The sequence below is a fragment of the Narcine bancroftii genome, chromosome 8 (genome assembly GCF_036971445.1).
Source record: "Narcine bancroftii isolate sNarBan1 chromosome 8, sNarBan1.hap1, whole genome shotgun sequence".
NCBI classification, from domain to species: Eukaryota; Metazoa; Chordata; class Chondrichthyes; order Torpediniformes; family Narcinidae; genus Narcine; species Narcine bancroftii.
Window position 1 is genome coordinate 54471311 of NC_091476.1, and position 23453 is coordinate 54494763.

The following is a 23453-nucleotide window of genomic DNA, read 5'->3' on the forward strand; positions in this document are numbered from 1 at the left end:
CTGAAGGCATTTTGTCATTGATGTCTGCCTTTGCTGAGAGACAACTCCCGAGAGGTTGCTACAGAGTATTAAGGAAGGCCAATGATGTTTTCTTGTTACAGCACAGGTACTTACTGTGATGAGGGCAGCAAATAAAACAGTTGCTAATCAACAATCTTGTTGTACGAGGCCCTTTGGGTAGGAGCAATCACAATATGATAGAATTCTCACTCGACATGGAGAGTGATGAAATTAAAACCGAGACTAAGGTCCTGAATTTAAATAAAGGGAATTATGATGGTATGAGACAGGAGTTGAGTAAGATTGATTGGGTGGTGTTTATGGGGGGGGTTGATGGTGGATAGACAATGGAAAGCATTCAAAGATCTAATGGAAGAATTGCAGAAATCGTTTATACTGGTTTGGCATAAAAATAAACCCAAAAAGGTGACTCAACTGTGGATAACAAGGGAATTAGAGACAGCATTAGGTCCAAAGAGAGAGCATATCAATTGGCCAAAAAAAGTACCACAACCGAAGACTGGGAGCAGTTCAAGATGCACCAAAGGAGGACAAAGGGATTAATCAAGAGAGCAAAAATAAATTACGAAAATTAGCTTGCGGCAAATATAAAAACTGACTGCAAAAGCTTTTATAAATATGTCAAGAGGAAAAGATTGGTGAAATCCAGAGTAGGTCCTTTGCAGTCAGAATCAGGGGAATATATAATGTGGAATAAGGAAATGGCAGACCAATTAAATTCTTACTTTAGTTCTGTTTTTACAAGAGAGGATATAAATAACCTCCCAAGGATGTTGGGAAACATAGAGACTAATGCAAGGGAGGAACTGAAAGAAATCAGTATCTCTAAGGACATGGTTTTGGGGAAATTGATGGGATTGAAGGCAGATAAATCCCAAGGGCCTGATAATCTACATCCTAGGGTACTTAAGGAAGTGGCCATTCAGATAGCAGATGCTTTAAGAATTATTTTCCAGAACTCGATAGACTCAGGATCAGTACCCATGGATTGGAGGGTAGCTAATGTTACCCCACTATTTAAAAAGGGGGGTAGAGAAAAAGCGGGGAATTATAGGCCGGTGAGCCTTACATCAGTAGTGGGCAAAATGATGGAATCCATTATTAAGGGTGTAATAGCGGAGCATATGACTAGCAGAGAAGGGATTGGACGGAGTCAACATGGATTTACAAAAAGTAAACCGTGCTTGACAAATCTATTGGAATTTTTTGAGATGGTCACAGGTAAAATAGATGGGGGAGAGCCAGTGGATGTGGTGTACCTGGACTTCCAAAAGGCCTTTGATAAGGTCCCTCATAAATGACTGGCTTCCAAAATCAAGGCTCATGGGATTGGGGGCAAAGTATTGATATGGATTGAGAACTGGCTGGCAGGTAGTTGGGATAAATGGCTCATTTTCTGAGTGGCAGGCGGTGACCAGTGGGGTGCCACAGGGATCTGTACTGGGACCCCAGCTGTTCACAATTTACATTAATGATCTGGATGAGTGGATTGGATGTAATATCTCCAAATTTGCAGATGACACTAAGCTAGGAGGAGTTGTGTGCACGGAAGAGGGGGTCAGGAAGCTCCAGTGTGATTTGGATAAATTGAGGGACTGGGCAGATACATGGCAAATGCACTACAATGTGGATAAATGTGAGGTTATCCACTTTGGTAATACAAACCGGAGGGCAGATTACTATTTGAATGGCAATAGATTAACAGATGGGGAAGTGCAGAGAGACCTAGGGGTACTTGTACACCAGTCTCTGAAGGCGAGCATGCAGATACAGCAGGCGGTTAAAAAGGCAAATGGTATGTTGGCCTTCATATCAAGAAGGTTTGAGTATAGGAACAAGGATACCTTACTGCAGCTGTACAGGGCCTTGGTGAGACCCCACCTGGAGTATTGTGTGCAGTTTTGGCCACCTTATCTAAGGAAGGATGTTCTTGCAATGGAGGGAGTGCAGAGGCGATTCACCAGGCTGATACCTGGAATGGCAGGAATAACTTATGAGGAAAGATTGCACAAATTGGGATTGTATTCGCTGGAGTTTAGAAGATTGAGAGGGGATCTCATAGAGACATATAAAATTCTGGCAGGAATGGACAGAATGGATGCAGATGGGATGTTTCCAATGATGGGAAAATCCAGAACCCGGGGCCATGGTTTGAGGATAATAGGCAAACCATTTAGGACCGAGATGAGGAGGAATTTCTTTACCCAGAGGGTGGTGAATCTGTGGGATTCATTGCCACAGAGGATAGTAGAGGCAGGTTCATTAAATATATTTAAGAGGGAATTAGATATATTTCTTCAGTATAAGGGTATTAAAAGTTACGGAGAGAAGGCGGGGACGGGGTACTGAACTTTAAGATCAGCCATAATCTCGTTGAATGGCGGAGCAGGCTCGAAGGATCGAATGACCTACTCCTGCTCCTATCTTCTATGTTTCTATGTTTCTAATGTTATTATTAATCTTTAGTTTATAAATATATTATTTTTAGTAAAGACTTTGTGAGTTGGATACAGGGATCCTTACACATCACATATTCATTTTAGTAGATAAGAAAGGTCTTCCAGAGACAAAGTTTCTACCAGAAACCATCAAAGCCTTATCATTGTAGGGATTGTTCCATAGAAATATTGAAGTCATGGGTGTTGGCACAGAGAAGCACCTGTGTAAATAGGTCATCTGCCATGACTTATGTTTTTGGAGAAATGAAACTGAACCAGTGGTTGATCATTGCAGTCATGTGATTAAAGACAATTAAAGAAGGCATCTTTAATATTGAACCAGCTTCATCTGAAGTTAGAGATGCAGTAATCTTCAATGAGAACTGTTGGTACTGTTGTGCATTCTCCCTTTCACAGGGAAGAGATACAGAATCAATGTGGCTTTGGGAAAAGATGGCCACTAGACTGCTTCTCTTGGTCAAGAGAGAGCAGGGCCATTGTAATCATTTTTAATGGTACTTCATTTGCCTGGGATGGTAAAATCATTGTGTGAATAAACGAGTTCTGAAATCTCCACACAAGAGAGGGGAATTTGTGAAAAAAGTCATTTGTAAGAAGAAATATTCCTCTGAAAGCAAATCTACAAGAATTTGTGAGTTTGAGAGCTTTCGAACACCAGTTTAAAGACTCTGAGTTTCAACATTCAAGATTTCTAAGACTGAACTTTAAAATCATCTCTTCAGAATTGTGCCCAAACTGTAATGGTTTGGGTTTTGCTACACACACACACACACACACACACACACACACACACACACACACACACACACACACACACACACACACACACACACAACACGCATACATATATATATATATATATATATACATTTACGCATTATGGGGTTAAATAAGATTTTATATTATTAATAGTTATTAATAAAAATTATTGTTTTGAAGATACCATTGTCTTGGTGCTGCTGCTGGTCTAATTCATAACAATCTCATCCTCAAAACTCTGCTCCTGCTCATGCAAGTTTTCATCTAAATCATTGAAATAGATGACTAACTGCAATGGGCCCAGGTTGTGTACAGATGTGGTGGTCACACTGAAAAAGCATGATTAGTCTGGAGAGGGGGTGGAGGAGATGGCACCAGGATGTTCCTTGGAAAGGATTAATTCCATTTGGAGGAGAGGCTGGATCAATTGAGAAGAGGCAGGGAGATCCCTATACAAAATGATACAAGGTGGAGACAAGATAGAGTGTAATGTTTGCCCATGGCTGCAGTCATAGGCTTCAGGCAAGGAGGGGATGAGAAGACGATTGAGGGAAACTATGAGAGTGGACTCTTTCAGAGGTCTCATCATCCAAGGGGCCATCGTGCAAGGACTCTCACGGAATTTCAGGTACTTCACTTGAATCCTAAAGCACAGTTGGCATAGCAGTTAGCGCAGTCCCAGCAATCTGAACCGGACTTGGATTTGAATCTTGCGTTGTCTGTAGGGAGTTTGTATGTTCTCCCTGTATCTGTGTGGGTTTTCCCCGGGGACTCCGGTTTCCTCCCACCATTCAAAAAATTAGATTTACCACAAGCCGGTGACCATAGAAACGGACCAACAGCCCCTGGTCACTATACTGAAGAAACCCATACATGCAGCACCAGGAAGACTGCAAAGGATGATGTTACGACTTTGAAAATACAGCATCATGCTCATGTATAAAAGCAGAAAACAAATGCACCTGGCTGACACTCTAAGTGCTTTGTAAGTGCTGAAGTTTAACGAGGTAATTTTGTCGTGGTGTGGAGCATGAGCTAAAGAAAGGGGATGTAGATCAGTCAATGTGCCCACATCTTCTTCCAGGGAATTCTTTATGCTGATGCACTCCAATGGCCATGTTCTGATGAGGAAGAAACTTTGACATGATGACAGGCAACTACATATCCTCTTCTCGCTTGGAGGAGTTATGGAGATACCCGGCAGATGACACAACCCTGCAGACACTCAGCACCATCATCAGACAGGACATTTTCCTTTCAGAGACGAACTCACTTTTGAAGATGGGGTCACCATAAAAGGCGAGAAAGCCATCGTTCCTGGGTCACTACAGAAGGGGTACATCAGCATTAGGCACAGAGGTGAAGAAGCTGCTAAACGAAGAGCAAGAGGCATAGCTTACTGGCCTTCAACAAGGAGATACAGTCATGCTCTGTCTGTAACAGCACAAAACCACACCAGCCAAAGGAACCACTCCTCCTCCATCCAGTTCCAGACCTACCTTGGTCGACCGTGGTAACAGATATCTCTGAATGGCGCTGTCAGCAATATTTGGTGCGAGTGGACTCATATTCAGGCTGGTATGAGATTGACCTGCTTCGTGATGTTTCCTCAGCGACGGTCATCACAAAACTCAGACAGTTTTCAGTTCCTGGAGCACCACACGTCCTCATATCAGACAATGCCAGACAGTTTACAAGCCAGCGATTCAAGGACATTGCCTTTTCAGTTGGACTTCACTGATGTCACCAACGACCCAGATTATCCCCAATCTAATGGGTCAGCTGAAAGAGCTGTCCGCAGCAACAAACAAGTCACGGAGAAATCTCAGAGAGATAGAAATGATGCTTTCCTCAATCTCCTAAATCTCAGAAACATGCATGAGACACAACGCTAGGGTCTCCTGCACAAAGACTAATGTCAAGGCAAACACTCTCCACTCTCCCAGTCTCAGGGAAGCTGCCTGAACCTTATATGCGTAAACAACAAGAGGTAAAATCCCAGCTTCTCACAAAAGTTGTGCTGTGACAGATCAAGTCGACCACTTCAGCCTTTAATAGAAGGACAGGTTGTCAGGTTGCAGACCCCACAAGGTTAGAACTGGACAGGCACGGTAAAGGAGAGTTGCATGGAGCCCAGATCTTATCTTGTTCACTCAGAAGGAAAGGTATACAGGAGGAATCACCGAGACATTCTACCTGTAGCTGAACCTACACCAGCCCAGCCCAGTCTGAGTGACACTGACTATCAGGATCCTGGCCCTGGGTCAAAAGACTACAACACTCCCACGTGAGTAGGACTGGAGAGGATGGACACTGAGCGGTTTCAGGTTGAGGTGCCTCCAGCTGAGCCACCCTCAAGCACAACTGAAAATCTGTATAGAACACGTTCAGGTTGTGATAGTAAGCCAATTCTCAAATACAGAGTATCTATTTGTATGGCTATAGTAATTATATTCATATTGTTTACATGTAGCAGAGTGTTTTCCTATGTTTCTACCTAATATGGTTGTCATTTCACTTACTGAATGTGTCTGCTAAATATTGGTCATTCTGTGACATTTCGTAAGTGCTGAAGTTTAACGAGGTAATTTTATTGTGGTGTGGAGCATGAGCTAAAGAAAGGGGATGTAGATCAGTCACTGTGTCCACATCCTCTTCCAGGGGATTCTTTATGCTGGTGCACTCCAATGGCCATGTTCTGATACTTTACACCTTCAATGTATATAGTTAATAAACTAGGAATTAAGTTAATCCACTTGCTTTCATTTATATAAACTTGCAACAGGTGCCAGAAGATTTATGCCACTTATAACAAGATTCAGGAACAGCTGCTACCCCTCCGCCAGCACACTCAATCGGATATTCATTATTTATTACTGAATATTTATTATTTTATGTATTTGCAGTCAGCTTGTTTATATATCTTTCTTTGTTTACATTTCCCTCTTTTGTATACCTTTCTTTTTTCTGAGTATATTTTGTACTCTGTACTGTGGAGAAATAGAAATTCTGCCTTGCCCACAGAAAAAAAATCTTAGGGTTATACCTGATGTTATGCATGTACACTGAAAATAAATTTGAACTTGAACCTAAGTGAGTGTATCAGATGGCACATAAACATCTGGCTACCTAGACGTGACCTCTGATGCCTACGCAGCAAAGCCTGTTCTCTCTCATCCTGCTGTCCCTATATCCCAGTCTGCCCCATCCCAGTTTCACACCATCCTGGTCTCCCGCCATCTTAGTCTGCTGCTGTCCTAGTCTCCCGCCGTCCCTGTCTGCTGCCATCCTGGTATACTTTGATTAGTACAATTCACAACCACTTGGTGACCATTGCCATACAGTCAAAGAGGTATTATAATGATCATGTTTATTGAAATGAGAACTAAAAGGGATGAAAATGCATACATGGTTTCATATTATTTATCTATATAACGCAAATATATTACTAACAAATTAATTAACTTGTCAATTTTCAAACCAAAGGTGAAAACAGAATCGCGATTTTTGGTGGTTATCTAAGTTTACCTTCCAAGGATGGCCAGTACACCATATCGATCCAGTCACTGTGACGCTCAGATCCCCTTTTGCAATGTTCTTTTACTCTAGTCTGGATTGTCACATTTACTCCTTTGTTGAGGTTAAACCCATCGGTATGCTGCAGCTGCCTGGTGATTACACGCTGACGAAATAAACATATCGTAAGTGGAAACCTCAAAAATGTCTTTGACCCTCCTCCAAAGTGGTGGACTGGTCAGCTGAAGGTTGCACCTCACAAAACTCTGGTTCCTTAAATCAGAATGTTTGTGGAGTTATTCCCGCAAATGAGGAGACCATTCAGCTCAGCTTGTCAGGTCTCTACAGAGGAATGCAATCCTTTTCTCCTGCTTTGTCCCTGTAGTTCTATTTTCCTCCAAAGCTGATGTATTGATTGCACTTAGATTACATATCCCATCGAATGTTGAGAAGGTCTTTATTCATCTACCATGAACTACTTGCGGAAAGGACATTAATTCACTCTACAATCTGGTTCAAAATGTTTTCTTCCGTATCTCTCATTGGACTCAAAGAGTTGTGAATTAGGCTTTTAATGAAAAAAAACTGTAGGGAGAGTAAAAGAGCCAAAGCAGGTGTTGAAAAAGAGCCAAACAGAAACATTATTTTTTTGAAATAATTTATGACCGCCCTCTGAGATCTGGGTTCCGGTCATTACAATGTATAATAAAGTTCCTTCTAACTTTAGGGTGACATGGTTGGTGTAGCAGTTAACTCAATGCTATCACAGCGGCAGTGACCGGAATTTGAACCTGGCTCTGTCTGTAAGGAGTTTATTCTCCCCGTGCCTGCATGCTCTAGCCTGAGTGTTCTAGTTTCCTCCCACTGTACAAAATGTACTGGGGTTGTAGGTTAATTGGGTGTAAATGGGCAGCACGGGCTCTGGGCCAGTAGGGCCAGTTACTGTGCTGTATGTCTAAGTGTTTTTTAAAAATTAAAATGAACTTCTCCCACCCCTATCTAGGGCCGGAACAACATTCAATTCATCTCTTATTTGTGCCAGATGGATAATACTGAGCAGTCTGCTAACATTGTCCGCAGACTGCCTCTTCTATATGAAACCCATCTGATCTACTTTTATTGATTTAGGCAAATATACTGCCAATCTATTTGCCAGAGCTTTAGTAATGATCTTATGGTCCATATTCAATAATGATATGGACCTATAAGATGACGGTTTCAATGGGAATCACTGTGGAGGAGTACATGTTGCCATTGTTTGGTCTAGTACCTCCAGAAATAAAAGTATCAATAAATCTTTAAATTCTTTATAAAATTCAGGTGGGAACCCATTTTCTCCTGGGGATTTATTAACTTGTAAGGATAGCAATCCTTCCCCTATCTCAAGTTGATTAAAGGGAGTGATTAAACCACCCCACCCTCCCCCTATTCTTCTAGATTCAAATTTGGAAGGTCCAATTATGATAGGAAACTCTCCATTTTATTCAAATTCCCCACTGATTGAGATTCGTATGAGTTCATATAAAATTGTTTAAAAGTTTATGTCCATGTTTGACTTAATTGCATTTATTGATCTCCAGGCTTGCTCTGATTTCAACTGCCAGGAGAGGACCTTGTGGGCTCTTTCCCCCTAGCTTAGACCTTGTGATTATTTTTTCCATTCTATTCAAATTTATTGGATTGTACTTGAGCTTCTTACTAATTAGTCCTATATTTTTCCATAGAATCTCTCTGTTGAAGGTCCTTTTTTAAAATTGTGATCTCTTTTTCCAAATCGTCCACCTCCCTCGTATATTCTCCCAGTGGCTAATGAATCTAACCAATCTACATATGTTGGGAAAGGAGCACCCAGGGGAAACATGCAACCTGCAAGTAGACAGCATCCAAGATCAGGATTGAATCCAGGTCCCTGGAGCTCGAAGCAGCAGCACCACCTGCTGAACTTCCATGTTGTCCTCATGGCACTGTACTGCTCTCAGTGTTGAAAATGGCAACTGCAGTTTTTTTTAAAATATAGCGATGCAAGACTTATGGCATATCAATAACTTAATTTACCTTACAATTAGTTGAATCCACATTGCAGTAGATCAACTGGTAACGCACCACACATAACTTCTTGTTGGTCAAACTGAGTGGAGCTTTCCAGCGTATGTGAAGTGGCCCCAGGTGGCCGAGATCAATAATCTGGAGGTCAGTTGGTGGGTCAACTAAAACAAAATAAATTATTTTTTTTAGAAAAAGACAAAATAAGAAACAAAAAAAAATTAAATCGCGTGGGTTAGCAATTGTATGTCAACTCAGTCTTACCTGGTGTCAATATCTCAGATGTAACACTTGGCCATAAAATTATAGAAATAAGAAAAAAAACTATAATGTACAGATCCATACTCGCAAGCTGTCTGATATCCACAGTATGACTAAATTACCTGGAAAAGAAAAAAAAACCAATAATTAAATATGACATAAGCCAATTAAGTGCTCACTGTACCACCACAATTAGGTATGGCTAGCCCAAACAATTTCCTATTTATATTTTTATGTTAACCAAAGGTATCTTATTTTCTTAAAATGACAGTAGGCAGAGAAATTAATTTACTCAGAATCAAGCAAATGGTGTTTTGTGGTGGGAAGTCATATTCATGCAGTGCAAAGTAATTCACTGCAGGTTTCTAAGTGGTTGGTGAAATCCCCGTGCTCATTTCTGGGGATGGTGGGGGGGGAAGCATTTTCCATCTAAGGGCTCAACAGTAAAAGTCAATACTCAGAAACCAGTGTCATATTGACAAAAATGAACAGCACTGCTCCTTCCCCAAAGGGTCAGCTTCGACTTGCGTTGACAGCTCAGAAACGACGTTACTTAACACTTCTGTCCTGCAGTATAGACTGCTGCTCCACTGACTGCATACTGGATGCACTGAAGTCTGACTCTCCCATGTATATTCAAATATATTGATGCAAACAGAGTTATCTTCCAGAGTACATTTGTATAAATATACTGCTTGTCTTGGTGAAATATATGTTTGCCAAAAGGACAACCTCAGCATCATGCCTCCCACAACTGACAAGTTTCACTGGAATTTAACTCCTTAATTTGCAATACCCAGAAGAGAAAAAAAGTAACAATGAAGTGAGGTTAAAATGATTGTACACTAATCTATGTTCACAACAGCCTCAGCACTTCATTATGAGGTGCCTGCTTCCAAAATAAAGTATTCATCAGAAACGGATACAGCGCCCTATTGCTTCAATCATTAAAACTGAGAATACTGGCTTCAAAGAGACCTCACTCAGAGCATTGAGACCAGTTTTGGGTTCCTCATTTAAGAAAGGATGTACTGATACTAGAGAAGGTTTAGGGGCAGTTCACAAGAATGGGGCCTGCATGCAAGGGTTGATGCGTGCACGACGGCAGGTTGGGGTTTGGAGAGTGCTGAGAGATTGCACAGAGGGGTTTAGCATGGGTGGGAGCGCATGGGAGAGAGAGAACGCGAGTAGGGGGGAATAGCACAGGTGGGAGACCACGAGGAAGAGAGTGCGAGTGGGGAGAGGGCAGGGGCTCGCAAAGGGAGGGGCTCGCATGGATCTGGGGAGGCCCGCAAGTATGGGGAGCCCGTGACGGTGGGTTCACAGAGGTTGGGGGGGGCTGGCGCAGGTGGGGAGACTCATGTGGGTTGGGAGGACGCATGGTGGGTGTGGGTGAAAGGGAGCCCATGAGTGGGGTGGGGCGCAAGAGAGGGAGAGTGCAAGGGCATGAATATGGGAGGGTGTTAAGGGGGAGGGTGCAAGAGGGGGGATGGCGTAAGGGAGGAAGAAGAGCCTGAGGCAGGGGAGAAAGAGCTCAAGGAGGTGAGAGAGCTAAGGGAGGTTGGGGGGGTTAGGGTAAGCAGTTCCTTTGGTCATTCAGCAGTCTCTCTGCCTGTGGAAAGAAGCTGTTTTTCAGCCTGGTGGTGCTGGCTCTGATCCTTCTGGATCTCTTTCATGACATAAGCAGTAGAAAGATGCTGTGTGCAGGGTTGAAGAGGCCCTCAATTATTTTGTGCACCCTCTTCAGTCAATGATCCTGATAGATCATGTCGATGGCATGGAGGGAGACTCCAATGATCTTGTCTGTCTCCTTTATTGTCCTGTGGGTTGACCTCCAATCCATTTCTCTGCAGCAACCATGACCCACTGTGATGTAGCCGACCAAAATGCATGCTTCATTTGGAAGATTGACATAATGTTGGCTGGTAGGCTTGCCATCTTGCAGTGAACTGGAATTCACTGTCTGTGTGTAGAGTAGACAACCGACCCCTCCTTCGCCCCATCGGTCCCGATATAAACCCTGTTTTCCTGTCTTACCCCAAATTCACCTGAAGACCTCTGTAAATACTGGCCATTAGTTGTAAGTGAATAAAAGAGCGTTTGTTCTCCCCACGAGTCTCCAAATACTATCGATCACATTATACAACTTCAGTCCTATCAGGAAGCGCAGTGTCTGTTGTGCCTTCTTGACAAATGAGGAGATCTTTTGTGTCTACAATAGAGGTGGTTTGTGGTTACCTGCTTAAATGACAAGTGTTAACAGTAATGAAAGTCTAGTGTTGAAGCATATCAGCTCCTGTTTGAATAGAGACATGGATCCATTCCAATTCACCTATTGCAGCAACAAATCTATAGCAAGTGCCATTTCACTGGCTCTGGAACAACTGGACAGCAAAGATGTACACATAAGGATGCTCTTTTCGACTACAGTTCAACATTTAATATGATCATCCCCTCAAAACTGATCAACAAACTCCAAGACCTGGGACTCAACATCCCACTGTGTAATTGGACCTTGGATTTCTTCACCTCCACAACCCAATCAGTTAGGATTCTTAAAGAATGTCTCCTCCACAATCTCCAGCAGTTCCTGAACACCACAGGGTCACATTCTAAGCCCCCTGCTCTCTTCACTTTACACCTATGACTGTGTCACTCAGTACGAATATAACACCATCTAAAAATTTACTGGCAATACCATCGTAGTAGGTTATATAAAAAGGGGCGATAATTCAGTGAACAGGAGGGAGATTAAAAACTTGGCAGAATGGTGCACCAACAACAACTTCATTTCCTCTGCAGTTTGAGGAGGTTTGGTATGACAGCAGAAACCCTGGCAAATTTCAACGGAGCTGTGGTGGAAAATGTGCTGCATCATGGTCTAATATGGGGACACCAATATCCCTGAGTGTAAAGCCCTGCACAATGTAATGGACACAGACCAGGACAACACAGGCAAACTCCTTCCCACCATCAAGAACATCTGTAGGGAACACTACCATCGGAGAGCAGCAGCAATCATCAAGGATCCACCCCACCCAGCACCCGCTCTGTTCTCACTGCTGCCATCAGGAAAGAGGTATCGATGTCACAATATTCACACCACCAGGTTCAGGAACAGCTGCTCCCCCTCCACCATCAGACTCCTCAACGACAAACCCAATCAGGGACTCATCTAAGGATTCTTACTTTTGCACTTTAATTTTTTTACTTTTCTGTATTCCCCAGTTGGTTCACATTTCTTTATTTGTTTGCATGTGTACATGGAGTCAGTTTTTTTTTGCAATACCAGTAAGTGGCAATTCTGCTTCACACACAGGAATAAAAGAATCTCAAGGTGGCATGTGATACCATGTATGTACTCTGACAATAGATCTCAAATCTAAACTCGGTGCTCTCTAATCTCCCAGTACCGAGTTATTGATGAGTAGTGGAGGGTGGTCGTTGCTTGTCCTCCTGAAGTCCACGATCATCTCCTTTATCTTGAGCACTTGGAGACTCAGGTTGTTATTCTTGCACCATTTCATGAGATTTTCCACCTCTTCTCTGTAGGGCGACTCACCATTGTTGCTGATGAGGCCAACTGCTGCTGTGTCATCTGCAAACTTGATGACACTGTTGGAGCTGGATCTGGTGATTCAGTCATGGGTCAGTAGCGTGAACAGGAGTGGGCTGAGCACATAGCCCTGAGCACACAGTTCTCCTGCCAACCTGGATAGACTGTGGTCTTTTCATTAGGAAGTCTAGCAACCAGCTCCTGAAAAGGGTGCTGAGTCCCAGCGAGGACAGCTTCTCCACCAGCCTCTGGGGAATGATTGCATTAAATGCCAAGCTGAAGTTAATGAACAGCAGCCTGGGGTAAGAGGCATCACTCTCCAGGGGCAGTCAGGACAGAGTGAAGGAACAAGACTACAGCATCGTCTGTGGCACGGTTCCTTTTTGGCAAATTGAAATGAATCCAGCTTCTCTGGGAAGGGTGCTTTAATGTGTTCGATCAGCAGGCACTCAAAGCATTTCAAAATGATGGAGGTCATAAGGAGAAGACTAAGGAACGAGGCTGTGGAAGAATGGACGAGCTCATGATTGAATGATGGGGCAGACTCGATGGGTTGAATAGGCAATTTTTTATGATCTTATAATATTATCGTCTCTTAGCAGGTCAGGCAGACTTGGAGGAAGAAGAGCAGGGAAGGCAGAGAAAGAATAGCGAAATATTAAACTGAATACAAGTTGGCCAAAAAGCTCTTGGAGTTCGTGCTGTCAAGATCACAGCTGTTCTTCCACCTCAATTCCAAGCTTCCCATCACTGTTATTACCTTGCTCCTTAATCCCTTCATATCCTGAAATCTAACAATTTTGGATTGGAATGAAGACAATAACAGAGCCTCCATAGAATTCTGGGCAGAAAATTCTGAAGATTCACTCTCCTTCGTGTGAAGATTTTAGTCTCCTCTCTCCTCTTATTCTAAATCCACTCTTTTGGATTTCAGTCAGGGAGAGCACTACTCCTGTCTGCCCATCTGCAGGCCTGTCATGTCCTGTAAACGCTTTGTGTTTGAATGAAATCCCCTCGATTTCTTCAACCCTTTCCTCTGGAACTAGCCCAGTGAATCTGCTCTGTGAGAAACTCTACAGCAAATACGGTAAAACCCCTGTTATCTGGAATTCAAGCAATGGGCAGCCTCAAGCAACCAGCAAAAAAAATCACGGAACATAATAGGTAAAAAGACCCCAGAAGTTTAAAATTGGTGCATCTCACCATTGGTTCACCAATCACACAACACACAATCAGATAATACGCATCCAATCCCCATAGATGCCAGATACCAAGGCCTTTACTGCATATCCTTTCTTAAAGAAGTGAAATTGGTACAGCATTGTTTTGGAGTTGGCAATCCTCCTGACCACTAGAGGGCATCAGAGATGAAGGTTCAACCTTGGGTTAGATGCAAAATGGATATCCCATGAGGTCATGAGTTGTTAATAAAATATAGTTAATACAAAAGAATCCAAGTTTCTTTATTACAAATAAAAGAAACATCACATGGTACTAGGAGTTGGTAACAGCAGGAGACATGAAAGTATGAAGTCTCCTGAAACAGTGAATTGGACTGGGAATGTCAACCATGAGTGGCAGTTGTTCAAACAATGATTCATGCTGTACCTGCAACCCATTTGACTTGATAGCAAACCAGATGCATGGAAGATTGCACTGCTACTTACTGTGATGGGACCTCAAACACTAGAGGTTTACAACATATTTACTTTTGCCAAGGCAGATGACCAAGGTAGTTCAACAAGGTTATCAAGATGTTCAATAGACACTGCTCACCAAAGACCTGCGCATGTAGCTGATACCTTTTTTTAAACAGACTTGGATCACTGCAAGATTCAATGATCTGTGATCAAATTATGTTTGGAATTATTGACAAGGCAGTGAGAGAAATTGCTACAAGAGACAGAGCTTTCCTTAGCTGGAGCTGTGAAGATATACCATGCCAGTGAATTAGCTCTGCAGCACATTAAAAATTTCAGTGAGAGTGCAAGGCCTGGTGAAAATGAGGGGACAGCCATAGCCACAGTGTCTGGATGCACACATAAACAGAGAACTAGACACAGGAAACAACAAAAAGATGGAGAGACATTCAATACTCTGTTTGGCCAATACTCCTGTCTGAAGGTGCCTTTTGGAATTTTCTCAGCTCCGGAAGTGTTCCACAAGACAATGGAGCACATCATAGAAGGCATAAATGGGGAATATGTGAACATGGATGACATGATTCTATGGGGATCCACACAAGAACAAACAATGAGAGACTCATCAAAGTGCTACAATGCATCCAGAAATGTGGATTAAAGTTAAACAGAGAAAAATGTCAGTTTGGTGTGAAGCAAATCACCTTTCTGGGTGATAAGGTGTTGGGGGCAGGTGTGGAGCTAGACAAGAGCAAGGTGAAAGCAATTCTAGAGATGCCCAGACCCACAAATAAAAAGGGTGTATTGAGAGTGCTGGGAATTATCAATTTCATTGGTAAATTCATACTAAACCTGTCTTCCAAAACAACGTACCCTGAGGAAGTCGTTACAGGACAAATATGAATTCATGTAGCCCAGGGTCTGCGACAAAACAAATCTAATCGGGAGCATTAGGGTAACTGGGGGACGGGAGTGGGGGGCACAGTCAGACATTCAAAAACTTGCTTAGTGAGGGGGGTGGTGGTGATGCCTACCAGAAACCTCCTCTGTGCACCACCACCATCGCACTTCTCCTTCCCTCTGACATAACAGACAAATGTGCTGCATATATCGTGTGCAGACGAGTGATGCTAGCAAAGCAAGTGGTTCAGGTGGAGGGGAGGGGGTTGCAATACTTCATGGGGGGGGGTGGCGATGTCTGCAAATGACCTCCCCCTCTTGGCAGCAGCCTTCCCTGCTCTTCTTCCTCCAAGTCTGCCTGACCTGCTAAGAGACGATAATATTATAAGATCATAAAAAATTGCCTATTCAACCCATCGAGTCTGCCCCATCATTCAATCATGAGCTCGTCCATTCTTCCACTCACGAGGAAGAATGGGGATAATTGAAGGCAGTTTTAACTACTGAATCGGTGCTTTTGGCGTTCTTTGACCCATCCAGAAGGACAAAAATATCTACAAGCACTTCTTAAGATGGAATAAGTGCCAAACTGGAGGTCAGTTGCATACGTATCAAAGATGATGACCAATCTTAAAATCAATATGAGCAGATTGAGAAAGAGTGTCTAGGTCTGGTCTATGGACTGGAGAAATTCCACAGCTATGTGTATGGTCGACCAACATTCGTGGCAGAGACAGACCACAAGCCATTAATAGCGATAATCAAGAAAAATCTGAGAGTTGTCACTGCAAATCTAAAGATTGATAATGAAGCTACAACGTAATGACTTTGAATTGGTGAACACACCAGGGAAACTTATTGTGCTGGCAGATGTGTGTTCCAGGGCAACGACACAGAGTAATGTACAAAATGAGAGTTCCACAGGGTCAGACGTGAATCTCCACGTGAACCTGATCACTGAATGACTTTTCGTATCTGACATGAAATTCAAGCAGATCTCAGCTGAAACAGAAAAGGACATAGTTCTACAGAAGGTCATCAAGAGTCTGAATGAAGGATGGCCTAAAGGCAAATGTCCGAAATACTACAACATCGGAGCTGAGATGAGTGTTGTCAATGGGCCTCGACTTAAAGACAGAGCAGAATTATCATTCCCCAATCACTGTGACAAGAGATGCTGAAAAGGATTCATGAGGGGAGTCTTGGAATGGAAAAATGCATGAGGGCCAGAACTGCTGTTGATTGGCCAGGGATAAAAGCTGACATCGTTAAAATGGTCTCAAATTGGTGAGACTTGTTTGAAGCATCATGTATAACAGACAAAGATACCCATGACCATAATTGACTTACCAGAGGATCCATGGCAGAAAGTTAGGACTAATGTGTTCCACCTGAATGGAAATAATTTCTTGCTGGTTATTGACTATCTATCGAACTATCTGGACATTGCGCTGTTTCCCAATATTTCTGCTGCCTGCATAATCAAATATATAAAATCGATCTTTGCAAGACATAGAATTCCTTAAATTGTCTTCAGTGACAATGGGCTATGCTATAGTTGTAGAGAATTTCAGAACCTTGTAGAAGAGTGATTTTCAACATGTGACTTCAAGTCCTCTGCATCCACAGTCAAACGGTAAAGCAGAGAAAAGAGTTCACATAGTTACGGGCCCAGAGGACCCCAAAACCCAGCAGCAATAGAAATTCACCAAGACAAATGGTTACTTAAACAAAAGTTACTTTTAATTTTCTTTAAACATAAAAACAGGATCAAACTTTAACTTATTACTATTAACCTAACTTAACTCCCTTCCAATTCTAACTATACATGTATGTAATGTGTGTGTAAGTTCAGAAAAGTTATTTGATTCACAGTCCAATCTCACATCTCACTCCTCCAAGTTCACCAGTATCAGGCAATTCTTATACCATGCGCAGAATTTAACATTTTATGAATTTTCACCAAGCTCTGGTGCTTAAAGATAATTGGTTACTGCTCAGGAAGGTTCTTGTTGTTTCAGAGAAAGAGATTTGTTGCTCGTTGGAAACACACAAACTGATTTCCTCTGATCAGCCACTTCAGTGTCTTGCCAAAGAAACCTGCCCCATCAGGGTTTTCCAGATGATAACCTCTTTCTTTCAGGTCACCACAGAGTTCCTTTCTGTTCCCCTTATTTCAGGTGAAACACTTTAGCCAGCCATTTCTTCTTGTATGGACCACAAAAATTTTCAACAGGCTGAACTCAGAACTCACAACTGTCTTCAAAATGAGGTTTCAACAAGCTACCAGCTTGCCATGACTTCAGAAACCAGTTTTCTCTCTCTCTCTCTCTCTCTCTCTCTCTGAGAGAAACCCCATTTTGTCTCCTCTCTCTCTCTTTCTGTTTGCAAAACCACATGACCTTCTTAGAACAGCAAACTGCAACCAGACAAATTGCGGCACCAGACCCAGTCTTGACCCAGTTCATCTGTTGCTTTCAAAACAATAATCCATTTACACCTGCTTTTGAAGTTTCTTGAGCTCAGGTTCATCTGTTGGCACCTCCTTGTGAAAACATTCAGCAAAGCAGTTTCCATTGTCTTTACAAAGGGACTGGGCCCAAAGTGTCTGGTTTGAACAGAGCTCTTGCATTTTAAATGAGATCTGTTTTGTGAAGTGTTTTGATCTACACAATCTATCTCCTTCAAAAAAATTATCGATATACAATATAAAATATCATATAATCTGTCACAACAAACAGTTGTTCAGGAAAGTACTAGACTGTGGCTCCGATCTGTATCTAGCTCTGTTGAGTTACCGAGCTTCACCACCTGAACATGGCATGTCACCCACTGGTGAGACATAGATTATGCACCACATTTCCATACTCTGCAAGCCCAAACAAGAATAGAGATGTCAAAGGGGTCAAATGGAAACAAAGCCATCTACAATGGAGTCAAAAAGCAAACTAGGACAAGTCAGCAAGAAGCTTAGGGTATCTGGTGCAACATGACAAGACATTCCAACACCTGGGACAAGTAGGCAATGGTTCTAGAGGAAGTAAATCCAATATCCTACACTTTCAGAACAAAGGAGGGTCAAATACTGAGGTGGAATCAAAAAAGCCTGCTGAAAATGCAAGTGATGCTGCAAGATCCAGCCTGTACAGCAACAGATTAAAAGATGAAAACACCACCAGTGCTAGACAGCAGGGGACCAGTGGAGCTGAAAACATGCACTTGTGCTGAGAAAATCCACACATGTTATCAAAGCACCCAACAGGCTGAATCTCTAAAAGAAAAAGGTTGTGCTGTTGATGTTTGTGTTTATGTTTCTGTTTAACTTTAAATTGAAATGGATACTGTATTGCCATGTAATATTGCTAGATTGAACATCTTAAGGAAAGGGGATATGGTGATTGGGAGTTGACCTGACCACTAGAGGGCATCAGAAATGAATGTTCCCTCTCAAATTAGATGCAAAATGTTAATAAAATATAATTAATACAAAAGAATCCATTTTTTTTATTACAATAAAAGAAATATCACGGGTACAGGTACTATTATTACAATCATACTTGCCACCCTCAGGAAACATTGCAGAACCATAGAATTTCAGAAAATGGTAATCAGGGCATTCACTCAATAGTCACTACCTGGAAAACTTTAGGGTGTTTTTAGAGCCCTTGAATTTATCAGTTTTGAGCCTCGTCTACTTCTCTAATGGATTTTTTTTCTTTTCCACTAATAGTTCCTCATTCTTACTGACCCCATGATACTTTGGATTTCTATAGAATTTTGTGTCTGTTCCTGTGATGCTAATGAACCCTTTCTCACTGCATGAGATCTAAACATTGGCTGCTCAGCACACTGATCAAGAAGGTGATCTCACAAGTGGTCCATGCATTTGTCCTCCACCTAATTCCGACTAATTTGGGGCATCACATTTAACACAATGCTGTTACAGCACCAGCTATCAGGACTGGGGTTCAAATTCCACACTGTCTGTAAGGAGTTGGTGTCTGCGTGGGTTTTCCCTGGGGGCGCCAGTTTCCTCTCACCATTCAAAAGTGTACAGGGGGTTCTAGGATAATTGGGTGTAATTGAATGGCAGGAATTCATGGGTTGGAAGGGCCTGTAACTGTGTGGCATGTCAAAATTTTTAAAAAATGTAAAAAGTAATTTAATTTTACGGGTCCTGGAACAGCATGCAGATTCAAGTTCCTGTACCACTCCAGCAGTATGGTCTTCAATTTCCTCCCTTATGTCATGTGCATAAGTGACACTAAGGTTTTGATAGCCTTTAAGTAGCTGCTACAAATGCATTCTGATCTCTGTTCTTTCTTTACTCGGCTTAACTGGTTCGACTTCTGCATCATGATCAGGCCAAACCATCACTGCACTGATCCCATCCGCTTGATGATCTGGCAACTACACTTCCTTTTTCCTGTTCATTCTTGAATATCCTTAAACATTCAGATCAAAGCATCAGCTACTCTATACCCATGTTTCCATGGCCACTTGATCACTTCTGTTTGCAACATTCTTTTTGTCTATTTATTTGAGGGCTCAATTTTAATATTTCCAAATAATTTGGACAGGTACATGGATGGGAGGGGTGTGACCTGGCAGAATGCTAATCTGGCATTAGTCTCTGGTTCTCCTTTGAATGCTGTGAATATTCACACAAAGAACATAATTATTATTTCAATAGTTTTATTATCTTTGATTCCAGTTGCTCTTTGTCTTTGCAAACTTATTTTGCTTATTAATTTTCTAGTGTCCATTTCTTGTTCTCTTTTGCCTCTTCCGGAATTCCCTTTAAAGTTCTCATTCTTCCGCCAGACTCATTTGAACTTACCGTTAGCACTGTGATACCCTACTCTGAGGACACTGGGCTTGGGCCCACAAATGTGAAGCCCACGTGATGTTTACTGGTCTCACCTGTGCACCTCTGCATCAAAACAATAGGTCGGAGGAAGAAGGAGCAGCCATAGAAAATGGGGAGCAAACTTTGAGAGGGCAAGGCTGAGAGAACAGATGAAAGAGTTGGGGAGAGAAGAGATGGGAGAGAGTGAATGAAGAAAGAGAGCATGGAAGAAGTGGAAGACAACAGTGGGAAAATAGAAGAGAGATCAGAAGAAGTTGGGGGTGTACAAGGAGAAGGATATTTTGGTCACATAATGGCAGGGAAGGGAGTATGAGAAAGGGATAGGTGAAGGCAGGCAAAGAGGAAGGAAGCCATGGAGTGGGAGGAGGAGGGGAGAAGGGATGGGGGTGAAGGCAGGAGAGTGAAGCTGGAGAAACAACAGGGAGTGGAACAAAAGAGGGAGGAGAGTGAAAAGAAGGCAGGGAACTAGTGACGGATAAAGAGGGCAAGAGTATAGTGCAATGGGGAGAGTTTCATGCATCTAGTCGTGGTGTATTGGGTATGGAGTGTGGGTAGATGAAAGGTGGTGAGGTAAAGAAAATGAGAGGGAATGAGTAAAGGGGAACATGGGAAGAGATTTCAATGGCAGGAAGTGAGAGGGATTGTGGTGTGGGCAAGAGAAATAGGAGCAGGAATAAGTGAGAAGGAATGGATTCATACAGGGGGATACAGCTACAAGGGAGGGGTGAGAGGAAGGTGAGTTGGGATGGGTGAGTGAGGAAGGATGTGGAGGGGGAGAGTGACACACAGTGAGGAGGAAGTTAAATGGTGTGGGGCAAGGATGGAGAGAGTGTGTAATGGGGAAGAGCAGTGATACAAAGTGGAAGAGGGAGAGCGAAGGAAAGAGCAGAATGTGGAAAGGGAGGAAACTGAGGAGGGGACAATGCACAAAAGCCACAGAGAAATTCAGCAGGTTGTGCAGCACCATTGGAAAGTAAAAGATGATCAACATTAAAGTGTGTTAGAAGAGCTAGAAGCGGTGGGAGGAGAATGAACGGGAAAAAGCAAGAAGGGGAGGGGTGAAGGGAGGATGAATGGGCAAATGGGGGAAGGAGGGGCGAGAAAAGGCGATCAGGGAGGAATTCGAAGGTAAAAGAAAGAGTGGGGTAATAGATGAGGTGGGGGAGAGGAGAGAGATTGAGATGCAGAGGAAGGAAGTAGTAGGTGTGGTGAGGAATGGGCAGAGGTGGAGAAGAGGGTTGATCTGGAGAGTGAGAATGGGCCACGATATAGAGGAGGAGGGGTTGATCAACATGGAGAAAATAAGGGAATGCAGAGAGTGAAAACAGGAAATAAATGCCATCCGAAGATTGGTGGTAGTTTAAACCTCGCTGTCAGAAACCGTTGTCACGTTTTAAGCAGGCAGATCAAGCCGGGGCTTGGGATCGTTAACCTTTTCTGGCAGTGGGCAGATGGGTGCTCGTAAGACATACACATAGAAAAAAGAATGATTGGGTTACACCCAGAAGTTGCACACATGGAAAATCCCCATTGAGGTTTCTGTCCTGCTTTGGTTTTGCACGCAATTGAGGATTCAGCTTCGAAAATTAGCAACCTCAGAACAAATTCGCGGACGCTTTAACGTTGTTGCATCAGTGGACCCAGACCCTTGAACAGAATTACGCCAGTTTAGTTTTGAGCATTGAAGCAAACATCATTAGGCAACTTGCAATTCGCTTGCAAAGTAAAAACCCAAACGGTTCCACGTCCCAGCTCGTTTCCACCGCGAGCTCCATCCATATTTCGGGCTCGAATGTCCCTGGTTTTGCGCGATTGCATGGCCATGCCGACAGACCCCTTTGCCAAATTATCAGAGCGGCAACTTATGCCCAAACTTTAAGCGCAAGTGTTGCAAATACCTGCCTGGAAGTGGCGGGGGGGGGGGGGGGTCCGATTTGAGAATCCTTCGGGTTGATCAATGACCCACACTTACCGGACGGCCAGTCGGTTCACTCATTGGCGTTGATCCAGATACTCCTTGGGATGGATCGGCCAACGTTCCGACTTGATCCGGAACAAAATGCGCTCCTGAACATCTAATGATGGTCCGTTCCGTTAATTCCTTGGTTGGGACCCGCATGATCAAGACGACCCATACACCAGGGATTTGAAACGTCCCCACGACTCCGCAGAGTTCACTGAACGACGCTGCCCGCACGATTCACTGCGTCCCCTCGCGGGTCGCTTGGAAGGGATTTGCCGCCGGCGCGTTCCCTCCCCTGCCGGGTCCGCTGCCTCCGTGCGCTCTGCCCTGGGCTTGCCGCTTGATCTGATTCGAGTCCGCACCCAGGAGGATGCGCTCCCTCGGCTTCACACTTTGCCCGTTGGCTGGACTGGGGCGCGATTCGATCCCAACGAGGCAGCGGATGAGAGAGAGAGAAAAGACCCCCCACCGCCGTTCCTGTAAACGCTGAACCTGCAGTAGTTCGCGCGGCGACTGCGAAGAGGGAAAAGCGGACTTGTCGCAGTTGGACGGTCTTTCCACCCCACCCCAGACTGTTCGTGTCCGCGCCCTTCCGGACCCTTCCCCGACCCCCTTCTCAGGCCAAGCCACTGATGCGGCCACTTCTCTTTGGTTCCCCAATCTCACACAGTCTAGAATCCAACCCCATCATTGTCTTCAAAGAAAAAAAGAGTGTCTCACATTTCCATTCCTGATGAAGGGTCCTTGAGTCTCAACCAACAGATATTGTCCAGGAATTTGGCGAAGTTGTTTTATATCATTCACCACGCCTTTTCCTATTAATTAACCATGAATTATCAACAAAGCAGCCCAACTCTCCTTCCCCGCCCTCTAACCCTTTCCTTCTCAAAAACACACACATGTCTCAACATACGATACCACTGCAAACCTCTTACTGCTGGAGTAATTTAAAGGCAATTAGTGTCCTGCCTTTAAAATGTGAGCTCTCTGAGGAGATTCACTATGTCACTGAAGACTCTCAGAAACCTCTGCAGGTGAACCACGGAGAGCATTCTGGCTGGTTGCATTACTGCCTGGTACAGAAGTGCCATCTCTCAGGACAAGAATAAACTCCAGAGGGTTGCAGCATCACCAAGCACAGGCATATCTAGCTGTGGCATCTGAGGGGGGGGGGGGGCAGCATTATCCTCACCTGGCCACCCTATATCGAACTCCCGAGCCTGACATGCCCCACATCTAAATCCCAAGCTTGCTCCTAGCCCCATCCGTCGACCCCCCATCTAACTCCTGAGCTCATCTGCCTGCCTCCTAGCCCCATCCAACGCCCCTACATCTAACTCCCAAGCCCGACCACCACACTCCGAGCCCCGTCCAATGCCCCCATCTAACTCCCAAGCCCAACTGCCTCGCTCCTTGCCCTGTCCATTGAAGTTGAGAATAGGAAATTAGATATCTGAACAAAAAG

General features: G+C 43.5%; 1 protein-coding gene across 2 annotated transcripts in view; it reads right to left on the bottom strand.

The window, feature by feature from the left end:
* The window catches only part of LOC138740701 (interleukin-13 receptor subunit alpha-2-like), a 57691-nt gene extending 34879 nt beyond the window's left edge, over positions 1-22812 (bottom strand). The window contains exons 1-4 of one of the 2 annotated variants that reach the window (XM_069893744.1): positions 22709-22812; positions 9063-9181; positions 8811-8962; positions 6768-6921 (exon numbers count right to left, since the gene is read on the bottom strand). In XM_069893744.1, the coding sequence (XP_069749845.1) occupies positions 6768-6921; positions 8811-8962; positions 9063-9141 (385 nt within the window). In that variant the 5' untranslated portion in view covers positions 9142-9181; positions 22709-22812. Of the gene's footprint in view, positions 1-6767; positions 6922-8810; positions 8963-9062; positions 9182-21997; positions 22567-22708 lie in introns of those variants that run through there. The other variant, XM_069893743.1, reaches the window with a different exon arrangement.
* Between the last annotated feature and the right edge of the window lie 641 nt (positions 22813-23453).